Raw genomic sequence first — 15,375 nt, 5'->3', positions numbered from 1 at the left:
GGTTGTAATTCCTACACGGTTCATACTACATTTTTGAAAAAAGCCTTAAATGAAAGCTGAGAGTCTGCACTTTAAGCAGGTATTCATTGTTTCATTTAAAACCCATTGTGGTGGTGTACAGAGCCAAAATGACGACAACTGTATCATTGTCCAAATAATTATGGACCTGACTGTAACTTATGGAGTATTTAGAAATATTTTGTTTATGTTTCTACATATGAACATTTTTGGATCAATATGATTTGTGTTTTTATTTTGTAAAATCTGATGGAAAAACGTTCAGTTTTTGTGCTTTTTTTTAAATGACACCCTTTCAGTACTTTTATCAATTATTTTTGGTTTATTGACTTGCATAACCTTTGAGCTCAGGTTGTATAGATTTTAGGGAAAAAGAAGATACAGTTTATTAAACCCCAAGGGGAAATTCAATTTTTCTGTCTGTTGTCAAATATACCCAGGCCCAAAATAAACATGCATGCACAAACAGGACCTATACATCCATTAAATGGAGAGATGTCGTAATGAGGAGGCTGCCTTGGACAGACGCCCCGAGCAGTTGGGGCTTTGGTGCCTTGCTCAAGGGCACCGTGGCAGTGCCCAGGAGGCGAACTGGCACCTTTCCAGTTACCAGTGCACGCTCCATATTTGGTCTGGACGGAGACATGAAGCAGAGACCCTCTGGTTCCCAACCCAGGCCCTTAAGCTTCATATCCCTTTAATATATGCAGCATTTGAAGATATTCCATGAAATGACACCACAATAAGAAAAAATATCAATGGACCATTTCTATAGCAGAGTTTAAACTTTTGTTTACAATTAGATCATTGATTTTTCCTTGAATGTATCTGACATGGGGGACTATATGACACAGTGGAGGCCACCGTTCAGCCTGCACAGCTCATCCAGGATGTGCCTGGGCACCTCTCTGTCTGACCAACAAGGACACAGCAGTATCTAATAAAATTGGCCATGAATTTACTACAGCGTATGCAAGGTCTCTACATTCTCGGCCATCTGAAGAGTCATAAAGCCCAGGCAGAGGAGAGGGCAGGATGGCGATAACCACACTGGGGCTGCAAAGTGTTTTAAGTGGTAGAAAAAAAATCCCATGGCCCATTAATTTTCAAATTATGCACTGCCTGCCAGCACCCATTTTGTCCTTTGTCATAAAGGGATTGACATGGAGGTTACTGACGCCTGTCTTTATGTGTCCAACCCTTCAGGGGTTGTCTCAATCTGCTCCCTCAGGCTGCTTTTGTCTCTGTGTGTCCTGGTGCTCCAGCCAATTAACATGCCATGTTAGCAAGCATGCATCATGCAGGGCTGAATATGCCCAAACCTGCCTCTCTGATTTCTGTAATTGCACTGTGGCCTCATTATCTCATCTAGCTAACCAAATGCTTGTGCAAAAGGCCATGTGGATTAGTGTGTATGTGCACGCAGGTGTTCATGCTTGTTTTTCCTTTGCCGTACATTAAATTACATGAGCTGGTAAAGTCTCTGCTGCTGCTCTGCAGGGAGTACAGTTTCCCGAAAAGTACTCTGACCTTCCATCCAGTAAAAACGGAGTTAGTTTGCAGCACTGAGTGCAAATTGGCTGGCAGCAGTTTGCTTATGATTCATTCTGGATGCAGAGAGGTGGGCAAATGGCACTGATTGTCTCTTAGCGGTTCATTAAGCAGCAATAAGGTCGAGCATTAGCCCCTAGCCATATGATATTCATGGCTGCTGATACCACTTAGCCCAGCATCTGCTTCTGTTGCTCATGTCAGAGTTGATCTTTAAACAAGCCAAATCAATATGCCAAAGATAATCACATAGCATGAGCATCATCGTCTGACAGTGGGCTGAGAGAATACCTGATTCTGTGTGGGCCTCCCTCACAAAGAGATCAATCCAAGGGTTACTCTGGGTACATTTTAGGCTTACTGTATCCACATATAGGTTTCTCCTGCAGGAGGCCTGGCACACTATTGAAAATGTCAGGGAAATAATAATAATAATAATAATAATAATAATAATAACTTTATTTATATAGCACCTTTCAAAAATGAGTTACAAGGTGCTGTACAACAGAGATAAAACATATCACATACAATACAACTGCCAGCATAAAAAACCACCAAGAGAAATAAAATTGGCCTTAAAAAATTAACTCAAAAACACCCATCCCCAACAAAGTAAACATACAGTACAGCAATAATAAAACAGGATTAAGAGAAGGCCAATCGAAAAAAGTGAGTCTTTAGAAGAGATTTAAAAGAATCCACTGAGCTTGCCTGCCTGAGATCGCCGGGCAGGGAGTTCCACAGCTGCGGAGCACGGACAGCGAAGGCCCGGTCACCTTTTGTGATATTGAAAGACCATAGAGGTTAGATGGAATTCATATTTATGTCTAGAGGCTAACCTGACTGACCTTGATTTATCCAATCTGCACATCTCCACCCTATGAATCACTAACCCGATGAATCCAGACCAAGGTAACGTCCTTACAGAGTTTCCATAATTAGTAAACTATTAATGTTTCATTAATTTGGGCAAAAATACTGTAAACTCAAATGGAGCCATTCACCATTAAATACAGAAAATATTCATAGTCTTATTTAATTTGTAACAGTTAGAGCAATGGTTCAACATTTTGGGGAATACAACTCTTTTTCTACACCAATCTCAATGTGATTATTAGCTGAAGTGAGGCACACAAAATCGCTTTAGATAAGTTACGTGCTGGAAGTATTTTTGGCGAACAACAGCTGGGCACTGGAAGTCTCATTGTCACAGTGAGTTTACCTAGTTTGGTATCATCAAGTCTTCAACCAAAACCTTTGCTCACAGATTGTATATGGGAATCTCCACTGGCTCCACAAACACTGCCACAAGTTCTGGGCGGAGCGTTACATTCTTGTTTGTTACAAAACAGTTCCAGTACAGAAATCAGCTTAAGTAAATAACATTGATCATCTCATTGCAATGCAAAGTACTGCTAGGAAACCTTGGGTCCTGGCATTCATGTGGATGCCATTTGACACGCACCACCTACCCAAACACCATTACAGACCAAGTGCACCCCTAATGGCAACGTCATTTCTCAGTTTCTCAAGTCTAAATTCCCCAGATCCCAGTCCAACTGAGCATCCATGGGCTATGCCAGTACCCCACCTCACAACCCACAGGACTCAAAGGATCCACTGCCAGTGCACTGGTGCATGTTAGTTTTTAGTTTGCAATAAAAGATGTGTCATTTCTGCTATCGTGATGTCAATGGAGAGTTCATTCCACCATTGACCAGCAAGGACAGCAAACAGCTGGGACTTAGTAGAGAAGTAACCGGGCCCCCCATGCCATAGTATTAATGAAAACAATAATAAAATAAATTAAGATAGATAAATAATACGATAAATTTGGCAGGGGAAAAGGTTTAAAAGGTTCCAGATCTTTCCAAAGAGATGAGTTTTTGTCACAGTTTGTCTCTCCTCTCCAGCCATAATCCTAGGTCCCTGACCTCCCATCACTTGACTGCTTCACCCATCTACTCACCTGTTCCTTATCAGCCCCACAGTTACCTGACCTTCCCGCACGCCTATACACCTGTTCTCATGTTCCTCATTGGCCCTACAGATATTTAGTTTGCCTTTTTTCATTCACTCCTGCCCCTTTATATTTTGTCTGCCTGTTTGGACTACCTTCCTGGTTTTGACCCTCGCCTGCTTCATGATTCCTGTACCTGCCTCCCCAAAAATGAATCCCTAACCCAGTGTTAAATTGATGTTAAAATAAGGTCAAAACAACAACTAACCATGTAGTCAGATTTAAAAGTCACTCATCCCAACATACTTTCTTTAAAATAATACAAGTAATGTCATTTTTCCCACAAGCAAAATTACATCTTGAACCAAACAAACATTTTCTGTAATAACTCATGCTGTGAAAAAGGTCATACAATACAATAAGAATAGTGAAAACAGATGAAAAGTTCCATGAGGTCAGCCTGTGCTTGTTGAGATAATAAAGTATCATAATATGGTCTAATATCTGTTTGAAACTCAGATTGTGACATGTGGTTCGTCCAAGTGGTGTAGCCATAGAGCTGTCCAAGATGGGACCTATTCACGCATGCCCAACTCACATCAATGCACAAGTCAACATCGTGTATTGACTGGTGGTAATGATTGTTCCAGGCATTAGTCAACCCTCAGGTTTTATCAGGAAAACCCAGTTATGGCTTGTGAGAAACTTTCGATTGACGCATGAAAATATGATGATATTTAACAGTCTTATTTTTTTTCATGCCTCCCCATCAGCCAATAATTCCTAATAATGGACAGCTTGTCAGGCATTATCCCTTACATATCTCACCAATGTTCTGTAATTCCCCCTTTTTTTTTTTTTTTTTGCCTGTGCTTAACATGATGTCATTCACTAACAAAATCAAAAATTAAAAAGGTGATTGGATGTGGCCATGTTAGCACAAAAAAAAACAAAAAAAGACAAAAGCATCCATCCTGGAATCCATTTTCAAGTGTGAGGCCCTTTCACCTCATTGACTCTGAAATTGAATCCTTAACTCTGATGGGAGGAAATGTACTCTTGAAGCAGAGGAGAAAAAAAGAGAAGTGAGACAGCCGTGAAGGGAGAGAACACACTCCATTAAATCAATTAAGTCTGCATGTTGCAGTAGCCTGGGCAGGAGGATAATTACTTAGGGAGAGTGATCAGAGACTAATCTAATGATGATGCCCTTTGCTACCCACTACCAGACTTGATGAAGCAGCACTCCTGTGGGACTGGGCCCTGGCTGTGAAACTGAGGAAAGACATGTCAGGCCGGCAGGGGGGCAGTATGGGACTGATTATTTGAAAAGTTAAAATTTGGGGGAATAAATAATGTCAAGTCAAATATATGTATAAAGCCCAATATCACAAATTACAAATTTGCCTCAATGATTTTTACAATCTGTACATATAGCATACAACACCCTCTGTTCCTAGACACTAGACTCAGGTAAGGAAAAACTCCCCCAAAAACACTTTAACGGGTAAAAAACTGGAAGAAATCTCAGAAAGAGCAACAAGATGGGATCCCTGGACAGAGCTGCAATAGCAATTGTGTGTACAGAATAGACCAACATTATAGACCCTTTTCACATGACGTCAGAAAACTTCCATTCTGGAGTGAAGCAGGATACCCTGACTACTGCTAGCTTAGTGGGCGGCAATTACAAATGGAGTTTACACAGTCCCTCGTCCAGCTACCCAAATTTCGTTTGGGCGACGTGCACAGACTGGCACAAAAATTATCCATCACTCCAGGCCCCAAACTCAACAAGGGGTATGAGTACTTCATAGAACAATACCTGTTTGATTATGAAGGTAACTGTTTCATCTTCTTAGCTCTTACGTTAGCCGAGATGCTAGGATAATGATAACTTAACATACGTTGTTTTGATCATCTATTAGCTGTCTGTTTTGCCAATAATGGCCCTTTCTCGATTAAGTTGCTATAGTAGCTTTATAAACATTAAACTGTTGCTACATTCACTATTCTATTTCACAGCTGTTAGCCACCGAGTCGTGCCTGGAAGATAGTTTAGTATCGTCTAGGTCTATGAAGAAAAATGAGGAGCCTCATTACCTCCAGGTTTTTTCAAGATTATAGGGTTAAGTTTTCTTTTTGTTGCGTTATGCTGCGGTTGCTGACTTTGCAGTATCCCATGAAGTTCCACCATGGGTTCAGTGTGTTTCTCAGTCTGATGTCAGTATTTTGTGGAGCCTAAATCAGTAAGACAATTGCGCACACATCTGTTAAGACCTAAGTGGGTTATTTGAGGACAACAAAGACTGAGAAAGATGCTGTGTGACGAGTCAATCAGAGCGTTTACATGCACACTAATAATCAGTGTCTCTCCTCTCTTTCCTCTCCTCTGCTGTCCTTTCTTCCTCTCTTTTTAACAAACACTTTTACAAGAAGTTATTTTGGACAGTTTGCATTACAAAATGCACAGGCAGCTGCATATTTTGGTGTCTGCTATAGTGTGACACTTTGGATGACATTGTACTGTAAATTAAACTAAACTTGATATATTTCTCTTTTTTTGTCAGGGCCTCTTCCAGATCTTCACATGATGGCCAGTGGGGAAAAACTGAAAGATTTTCATCCACAACCGGGGATATGCAAATTGCTGCACGGGCTTGGGGACCTTAACTTGGTGGACTCTAAATTTGGCCCTGTGCCATTTGGGTCTGTTCTTTCCTACCAGTGCCCTCCTGAAATAAGTAGAGACATTATTAGACACCCTGATGCCCCTGTGTTACCTCAGTTACCTGTTGATGGCTACAATTTTAAATTTCCAGCACATTTTGAGCCCAACTACAAGCAACAATGCCACCTGGAGAACCTGAAGGTTTTTATTTATTTATTTAACCTTTATTTTTCCAGGGTAGTCACATTAAGAGTGTTATCTTTTTCAAGTGTTCCCTGATCACATTCACATTTAACCTAATGTGCATAATTTTAATTTTCTTTTTTTCTTCCATTTTTTTATGGTAACACAAGAGATCTCAGCTGCTATTGAAGCTAAAACCAGACAGCAGTCAGAATGCCAGCTATGGACCCAGGTACGCAAACCCTGACTTACAGCCAGCCGATTCCGTGAAATAGGCCATGTTCGTGGGGAGTCTTCTGCCAAAGCCTTGGCATCTCGCATCCCAAGGGGAACTCCTCAGACAGCTGCCATGAAAAGAAGGTTGGACTTTAGGGTGACCATATTTTGATTTCCAAAAAAGAGGACATTCGGCCGGCCACGACACAGCCTACTTAAATGATACTCGCAGTTTACTCAAAGATGCCTTATCATTTTAATATATTTAAATTTTATATGTATGGATAGAAAATATAGTTATATTACAAAATAATATCTCTCAAAGACAGAAATTCAGATAGGCCTCTATAGATATGGGACACATACACACACTAGAGTGTGGCCATCCGAGCCCGACGGTACCTGACGGGTTGGCTGGGTTTGGTCAAAAATGTAGCTATAAATTGTATTCGGGCTCGGGTCGGAATCGGTCATCTTTCAGTGAAAATGTAGTGTAAAAATAAATAAAATCCTATTGTCTGTCCTGTTTATTGCTTGGGCTCTGTTATTTACATGACAACACCTGAACATAACACGCACAGACACACATTGGCTGTTTGTTTCTGTCTCTCTCCTCGCTGGAAGTCTCGGACCTCCAGCCGCCTGCCTCCGCCTTGATTAAACGCTGAAAATAAAATAAAAGAGGGAGACAGGTTTTTCCTATTTTATCTTATTTTGTTTTATGTCTCCCTCTCCTCTTGCTGGAACCGTCGGACCTCCCGCCTCCCGCTCCCGCCTCCCGCTCCCGTCTCAAACACGGAGGTCTCCCTCTCCGCTGAGCACGCCCGGCCTGTTAAATAGCCTGTAACCGTAACAACTGTGTGGCACAAACTCAGTGCTTTGGTCATTAAATAATGTTGGGCTCGGTTCGAGTTCAGACAGAAATATGCGGCCCGTGCCGCACTCTAACACACACACACACACACACGGAAAACCGGACATTATCATCAGTTTATAAAAAACCCCCGGACGGGACGTGAAAAGTGGTTATGTCCGGGCAAAAGAGGACGTTTGGTCAGCCTATTGGACTTGGAACCTGAGATACTGCAGCAGTATGCAGATTTTTGTGACATTTCAGTGACACCTTGGGGCTAGCCCCGATGCTAAAGTCTTCAACCCAAGAGAAAGACCACCATTTGGACTGGCAGAGGTCAAGAGTTGCGATGTGGAAAATGTTGCACAAGTTAACCACCTGACCACAGTTAAAGGCAAGGCCTGCCTACAGAAGAGTCACAAGTACTATTATCAGGTTCAAGGACAACTAGCCATAAGTGGACTTCAGTGGTATGATTTCATCTGATACGCACACTGACTTCACAGTTGAAAGAAGCTTTAGGGAGCCAGAAGCTTGATGATTTCTACTTTAACATCTACATGGATGTCTTCTTAAGTAGTAAATCTTAAAACATGACTTGAGGGTACAGTATAATAGAGCAACTGAATAGTTTTAGGTACATGTGAAAGGTCAATAGGTAATCACCTATGAAGCTGATACAAGCAATTCCTCCTATGAATATTTTCTTTCAATGTAAAGTGGATCGTAGTAATTGTAAATTACAATGACAATTGTAGTTTCTCATCTATAACTGTGTGTCTGTATAGTTAGATTTAGGAAAGATGCTTATAGTTATAGACTGATTTTGAACCTACAATTGTCATTGCAGTTTACAATGTCTAAAGTCCACTTCACATTGAAAGACAATATTTACAATAGGAATGCTATGTATTGAAATTTAATGAAGATATGCCTCTGGAGGCCTGCACAGCTTGAAATGCATTTCATATCTGCATATATGTACAGATTTTTTTATTTTTGTCATTGCTCCTTATGTGCTTAGTACCATGGCACTAATTAATCTAAATTTATGTTTATTTTATGCTTTAAGGCACTATGAAAGACTTATTTGATTTATACCCTTGTGAACATTGGTCATGTAGTTACTTTAAGTTCAAATATCTTAGCCATTTAATGAATAATGCATTCTTTGATTTTTTTTATACTTTGTTTTAGTCATCCTCAACCCACCCTGAGAGAGTGAAAGCAATAAAGCATTTCATTTTCAATATAATCAGTGAACTTAACATTTACATACTTAACATTTAAATACAACCATTTACAGTACATCTATACAGGGCCAAAGCTGTACAGCCATTTGCAGTAAATTGTTTGGCTCATCCAAGATATGTGACCTGAATAGGAGGCCTCAGACTGGTTTGTCCCCCTTGATATCAAGAGGTCCCTGATAGTTTAACATTAGGCAACAGATGACCCACAGCTGATTGACTGATCCTACCATAGAGAGGGGAACAAGCCCTTCCCAAATGTGGTACCTCGGCTCTTAATTTATAACTTTAAACCAGTTTTATGCCACGTCTAATGAACTACTTTTAATGATTTTATTTGTTTAAAGTCTGTTCGTTTGGCCGGATGGTTGATCTCGTGTTTTTGATCGGCGGATTTTGAGCTTTTTGGACACGGGTGACTGGTGACACAGCCGCACCCCAAACTTCATTAGAGTTTCGCTAACTTTTAGCAACAATCTAGTTTTTCTCTGCTCTACAACTGGATTAACTACAATGATACTGCCTGCCTGAGAGTGAAAGTCCCCGTGAACACTTCGGCCACCCCAGAAGCCTTTTTACACCTTATGTGCCATTTTCTGGACACCGGAGTGACTGCAGCTACCTGGCGAAACTCACTGGTTTCTCTCGGACACTCATTCACCTCTACGCGCCGGTAAGTCCCGCTTTCTACCGGACCCCAACCCACCCTGATCTGAGTCAACACACTTTTGGAGTCCCCGCGCGTAAGTTTGTAAGTTTTTAAGTTTTTACTGTGGCTCATACCAACTGCTAATAAAAAAAAATTAAAAAAAATAAAAATTGAGAAGGTAGCTTTCTGGAGAATATAATCACATCATTACGCATTACACCGTTGCTGCCGGAGTTTGTTTTCTGCTTCCTTGGCTACCCCATCTGTCCCCCATGGCTCCACTCACCCCTCCACACCACTGTGACAGCTGTATCCACAAAACCCAGAAGATCACAGAGCTGGAGCAGCGCATTTCAAACCTCTACTGGATTAGGGATGAAGAGGCGCGGCTTGACTCCGTTGTCGCTCCAGGTCCTGGTCCCCCTGGCAATCCTGCGGATCTGGACTCAACCATCCCAGAATTTGGTCCCGGCTCCATGGATACAGCAGATCCCAACCCCACTGGCTTGGCCCCAGCTGAGCGGTCAGCCTCGGCTCCTCAGCTCCGAGCTGATGATCCAGCCGCCACAGCGACATCCAGGCCGGCCTCCTCAGCTGCAGCCCCACATCCTCCGGCGGAGGACCCGTGGCTGCTGCTGGGGGCCAAGCCTAAATGGGCGAGCAGCAGTGCAACTTTAGCTACTTTCACCTTCAGTCCAAATCCGAGGTTCAGAACTAACAACTCCACTCCCAACCAAGAGCCATGGTCCACAGTACATGGAAAAAAGCGAGCGAGGTCCAGCCCGATACATGCTCCACCTTGTGAGCTCCAACTGGAGAACAGATATAACATCTTGAGTGTTGAGGAATTCCCTGTTGAGGAATTCCCTCTGCTGCAAACTGTCCATTCCCCTCCTGTTTGCCCTTCGACTGATTCACTGCCAGCAGCCCGGGGGGTTGTGGGGTCTGTTTCGGGACCCCCGTTCAGGTCCGCGACCTCCTCCTCCAGGCGCAGGATCGTGAAGGAGGCTGCTCTCAGGGCGAGACGCTCCGGCGGTCTTCCATGCCGTGAAGGGTCGTGTGAGCCCCCAGCCACCGCTGAGGTTGTGACCTCTCCGCACACTCCGCAAACAGTCCCCACAGAGCAGCGGCGCTCGCCCCCTCGTCCTCGGCCACTGTTCCCCCCAACCACCGCCATAGTGGGTGACTCCATAACCAGGAACATTCGCTTTTTTAATTCCACCACCCACTGTTTTCCAGGAGCCACTGTCACAAAAATCAGAGATAAACTCCCGGACCTACTGCAATCATTTCCACACTCCATTAAACGTCTGATCTTGCACATCGGAACCAACGACGTGGTCCGGGGTCAGTCTGAGCTGCTAAAGAGCGATTTTAACAGTCTGTTTTCTGCCTTAAAAGACTGCGGGATGTCAATCTTCATCAGCGGCCCTCTTCCCACACTCGGCCTCGGCGCAGAGCGGTTCAGTCGGCTCCTTCAACTCCAGTCTTGGCTCCGAACCGCCTGCAATATCCACGGGTTTTATTTCATAGACAATTTTAACTTATTTTGGAACCGCCCCTCCTTTTATCGACATGACGGACTTCACCCGAGCAAGTTAGGAAGCCGCGTGTTAGCAGCCAACATACAGCATACCGTACACACAACGCCACTCACACATGCGTGACTGTTTACGTGCCACACCCCCTTCTCAGTGCCTGCCTCTTCTTCTACGGAGCATTCTATAGACATTGCCTCCCGTAGCTCCCCCTACAGGCTCCAGCTGCCACTAACCTCTACAGACAATCCCTCCTGCTTTCCTATTGCCCCAACTACTGGGCTAGTCTCTACTGTCCCACAATCTCCCACCTTCATACCCGTAGTAATGAACAACAGACATCACAAACGTCAAAACCACACAACCCACAATTTCCGGTATCTGCAACCACTGTCACAATCACAATCTGTCTGCAAAGCTGGTCCCAAGTCTCTTAAGCTGGCATTGTTGAATGCTCGCTCGATCAACAACAAATCATTCACGCTGAATGATTTTTTCATCGCTAGAGATTTAGATTTCATGTTTTTCACCGAGACCTGGCAAAGGGATGAAGATTATGTGTCCATGAAGGAGCTATGCCCGCCTGATTGCGCATTCATATGTGCCCCAAGGACCACTGGCCGCGGTGGTGGCCTTGCTTTGTTGTACAAAGACAGTTTCTCCTCGAGGAGAGTGAATTGTGGAACTTTTACCTCATTTGAACTGCTTATTTCTAAAGTTGGCCGCTCTAACCCGTTTTATTGTATTTTAATTTATCGCCCTCCTGGTATTAATGGCGCCTTTCTGGCTGAATTCAGTGACTTTTTGGCTTCCATCACTAAATTTCAAAGAATTTTAATGCTTGGGGATTTTAATGTGCCTGTAAATGACACCACAAACTCCTTTGCTAATAATTTTATAAATCTCACCGAATCTTTTCATTTTGTGCAACATGTCAATGGCCCGACACACATTAAGGGAAACACGCTGGACCTTGTTTTTACACTTGGTTTGGACATCGATTGTATCGTCTCGAGGAGCTGCTCGTCACGGATCACAACTGCATCCTGTTTAATTTGTCTATTATTTCTGATTGTTCAACCAGCAAGCGTACAAAACTCACCCGTATGTTAAATAACCTCTCTGCTGAGAAATTCTCATTCGCTTGTGGAACTGGCACAGTGTGGCGCAGCCTGTTAGTATTAATGTTGACGTTGACTCCCAAGTTTTAACTTTTAACTCACACTGCTCTGCTATTCTTGATAAGATTGCTCCTTTAAAGCCTCGAACTATCCCCGCAGCTAATCCCACTCCCTGGCTGAACGACGACATCCGCTGCCTTCGTCGTAAATGTCGGAGAGCTGAGCCAAGTGGAAATCAAGCAAGCTTCATGTACATCGTCTTTATTTTAAAGAACTGTTAGCCGAATTCAATTCTGTTGTTAGGGTAGCCAGAGCCTCTTATTATAAAAATCTCATCATCTCCAACAAGAGAAATCCCAGGGTCATTGTTGACACTATAAGTAGCATTACTGGTGCGCAACCGCCTGCTCTACCTGTGTCCTCTGATGAGGACTGTAGCAATTTTTTAATGTATTTTGTGAATAAAGTTGCCAGTGTCAAGGCCAGTATAACACCCTCCTCCTCCTCCTCCCCTGATCCTCCCAAACAACAGTCAATTATTGACAATTTCTCACCTGTCTCCTTACAAGACTTAGCAGATCTTGTGTGCACTATGAAGATCTCTTCTAGTCCGCTGGATATCCTGCCCACAACTTTGCTGAAAAATGTTTTCAGCACTATTGGTCCATCTCTGCTCTCCATAATCAATAGCTCACTGGTTTCTGGTCGTGTCCCGTCCCATTTCAAGCAAGCGGTTGTTCAGCCGCTTCTCAAAAAGCCCAATCTGGACCCCGATGTTCTTAGTAACTACCGGCCCATTTCCAAGCTGCCCTTTGTATCTAAGATTCTAGAAAAAGCAGTTGCAAACCAGTTAGTGACAGCGTTGAACAGTTACAATATCTTAGATAAATTTCAGTCCGGTTATCGTCAGTTACATTCCACAGAAACTGCTCTTCTCAGGGTCTCCAATGACATCATGATGGCCTCCGATGCCGGTAAATCCACTATCCTGGTTCTGCTTGATCTCAGTGCAGCCTTTGACACTGTTGATCACCACATCCTTTTAGACAGGCTGAGGGACAGGGTAGGAATCTCAGGGACCGCTCTTCATTGGTTTAAATCCTATCTGTCTGATCGATCCTTTTCTGTGGCTGTTGGCCCTCATAAATCAGAGTTTGCCCCCCTTTCTTGCGGGGTGCCCCAAGGTTCAGTGCTTGGGCCTATCCTCTTTACGCTATACATGCTCCCTCTCAGAGATGTCATCAGCAATTTTGAAGGTATCTCATACCATATGTATGCAGATGACCTCCAGTTATATTTTTCTTTTAACCCTGATAGGACCGATGGAATTGACTCACTGTACGATTGTATGAATGTAATTAAGGACTGGATGTCTTCTAACTCCCTTCAGTTGAACGCAGCTAAAACTGAGATTTTAATTATTGCACCTGATGCCTCAGCATCTAAAGTGGCCAGCTGCTTAGGGTCCCTCAGTGCAAATGTGCGCCCCAAGTTGAGAAACCTTGGGGTCACATTTGATCAGGCCATGCTCTTCGATGACCACATCAAAACTGTCACTCGCTCCTGCTTTTTCCACCTCAAAAACATTTCCAAACTCAGATCCATGTTAACTTATTCCGAGCTAGAAATGATCATCCATGCTTTTATTTCCTCACGTCTGGATTACTGTAATTCTCTTTTCACCTGTCTCAATAAAACTTCATTAGACCGCCTCCAACTAGTCCAGAACGCTGCCGCCAGGCTTCTGTCCAGATCTCATAAGTTCACTCACATCACTCCAGTCCTGGCATCCCTGCACTGGCTCCCTGTTAATTTCAGGATCCAGCACAAGATTCTAACCATCACTTACAGAGCCCTCCATGGTCAAGCACCTGCATACTTGACGGATCTGGTGTCCTTTCACTGTCCTGTCAGGTCACTGCGGTCCGCTGAAGGCCACCTACTTACTGTCCCTCACACAAGATTAAAGACGAAAGGTGATAGAGCCTTTAAGGCTGTTGCACCGAAATGGTGGAATGCACTACCTCATGAGCTGAGAGCGGCCTCTTCCGTGGACATTTTTAAAAAGCAGTTAAAAACACATCTGTTTAGGCTTGCGTTCCATTAATTGTCCATTGTATCATCTCTGTATTTCGCTGCACTTTACTTTTTATTTGTTTTTGTGTATTTTGCATTGTTTCTGTTATTGTATTTTTTGTATTTTATCTTGTGAAGCACTTTGTGAGTCCTCTCTGTGAGAAGTGCTATATAAATAAATTTACTTACTTACTTACTTACTCCTTCACCCTGTGTATGGCCCTCTCCACTAGAATCCTCAGACGGGCAATAGCCTGGGTCGTCTGGGTGTCTTCCTTGCTGAGCTAGGTGGACTTCTTTAGTGGAGGGATGATGAGTGTTACCCCCACCTCTGACAGCATCCTCTTGATCAGAAAACCCTTGGCAGCCATTATCTCATCCCCTGGCTGGAGTAGCTGTAGAATCTGTGATTTCTTCGTTATTTCTATGTCTGAAACAGAGCCTGTGTACAGTTTAGACACAAACATGATAACACCACATGGAGCAATGCCAATCAGACCTTTAAAGGTGGTGTTATTTTTGTAGTTTGAAAAGGTCTCTGACTGTAATGAGAGGGAGGATGCTGTTTCACAGCATCACAGTGCAGTCTATTATGACTCTCAGCTGAGGACAGTAGAGCCTGAACTTGTCAGGCATTGTGGCCTGTACTTGCTCTCTTGTCATCCATGATGGTAGCGAGCCCAGAACCTGGTAAAGGTAGCATGTCCACGTTAGCATGATGCGACTAACAGTAGACACACTGACCTCGAAGAGAGATGACAAGGTCCTCTCCTGAAGCCCAGCTGCAACGCGACAGAGAAACATGAAAAGTTCATCAATCAAGACTTGATTCTCAAAGACTTAGGGTCTGGTGGGAAAGATTTCCACTTACTGAGCGGAGGAGGTGCTAACCTCTCATCCAGGGAAGAGTGTGAATCAGAGAGGCCAGAATCACACTGGCTGCAAGACTATGCTGGGGCTAGATGTACTGATCTAAGCCTAAACAGTTCTTCTTTCTGTGAGCTGAATGCAAGTCATCTAAATAGCGCATGGCTTTCTTGTTAGCCATCTGTGCTTCATGGAGGAGAGAAGCATTTTGCGCTCTTAGAGTTTCTACCTCCTTCTCTAGAGCTGATTTGCTCTTAAAGGCAAGGGTGGTTTGCCTGTGAAAGATCAGAAGCAAGCATTTTAACAATATACCACTGTTCAAATCTTGAACATAGTCATAACGGGACTGCCTTGTCTGCGCGTGTAATTGAGGGGTGCCTAACCAATTAACTTATTAGTTTATTTTATTTACTTATTTATTT

At 43.3% G+C, this 15,375-nt stretch overlaps 1 protein-coding gene across 1 annotated transcript; it reads right to left on the bottom strand.

The window, feature by feature from the left end:
* Positions 1-9,889: 9,889 nt before the first annotated feature.
* Positions 9,890-11,828, bottom strand: LOC126402106 (uncharacterized). The gene is made up of 2 exons (XM_050063787.1): positions 10,731-11,828; positions 9,890-10,628 (listed from the first exon to the last, which is right to left on the bottom strand). The coding sequence occupies exons 1-2, from the start codon at positions 10,772-10,774 to the stop codon at positions 9,890-9,892; spliced, it is 783 nt and encodes a 260-aa protein (XP_049919744.1). The 5' UTR covers positions 10,775-11,828.
* Between the last annotated feature and the right edge of the window lie 3,547 nt (positions 11,829-15,375).

Source organism: Epinephelus moara, chromosome 16 (assembly GCF_006386435.1).
Source record: "Epinephelus moara isolate mb chromosome 16, YSFRI_EMoa_1.0, whole genome shotgun sequence".
In the NCBI taxonomy this organism is placed as follows: Eukaryota; Metazoa; Chordata; class Actinopteri; order Perciformes; family Serranidae; genus Epinephelus; species Epinephelus moara.
The sequence above is the reverse complement of the archived record's forward strand: the minus strand, read 5'-3'. Positions and strand labels throughout refer to the sequence as shown.

Excerpts from the sequence above, each read along its gene's own strand:
- LOC126402106 (XM_050063787.1), bottom strand. The coding sequence starts at position 10,774 with ATGAAGATTGACATCCCGCAGTCTTTTAAGGCAGAAAACAGACT. Across the intron at positions 10,629-10,730 it reads TTTAAGGCAGAAAACAGACT|GTCCGGGAGTTTATCTCTGA; the intron begins GTTAAAATCGCT and ends TGATTGCAGTAG.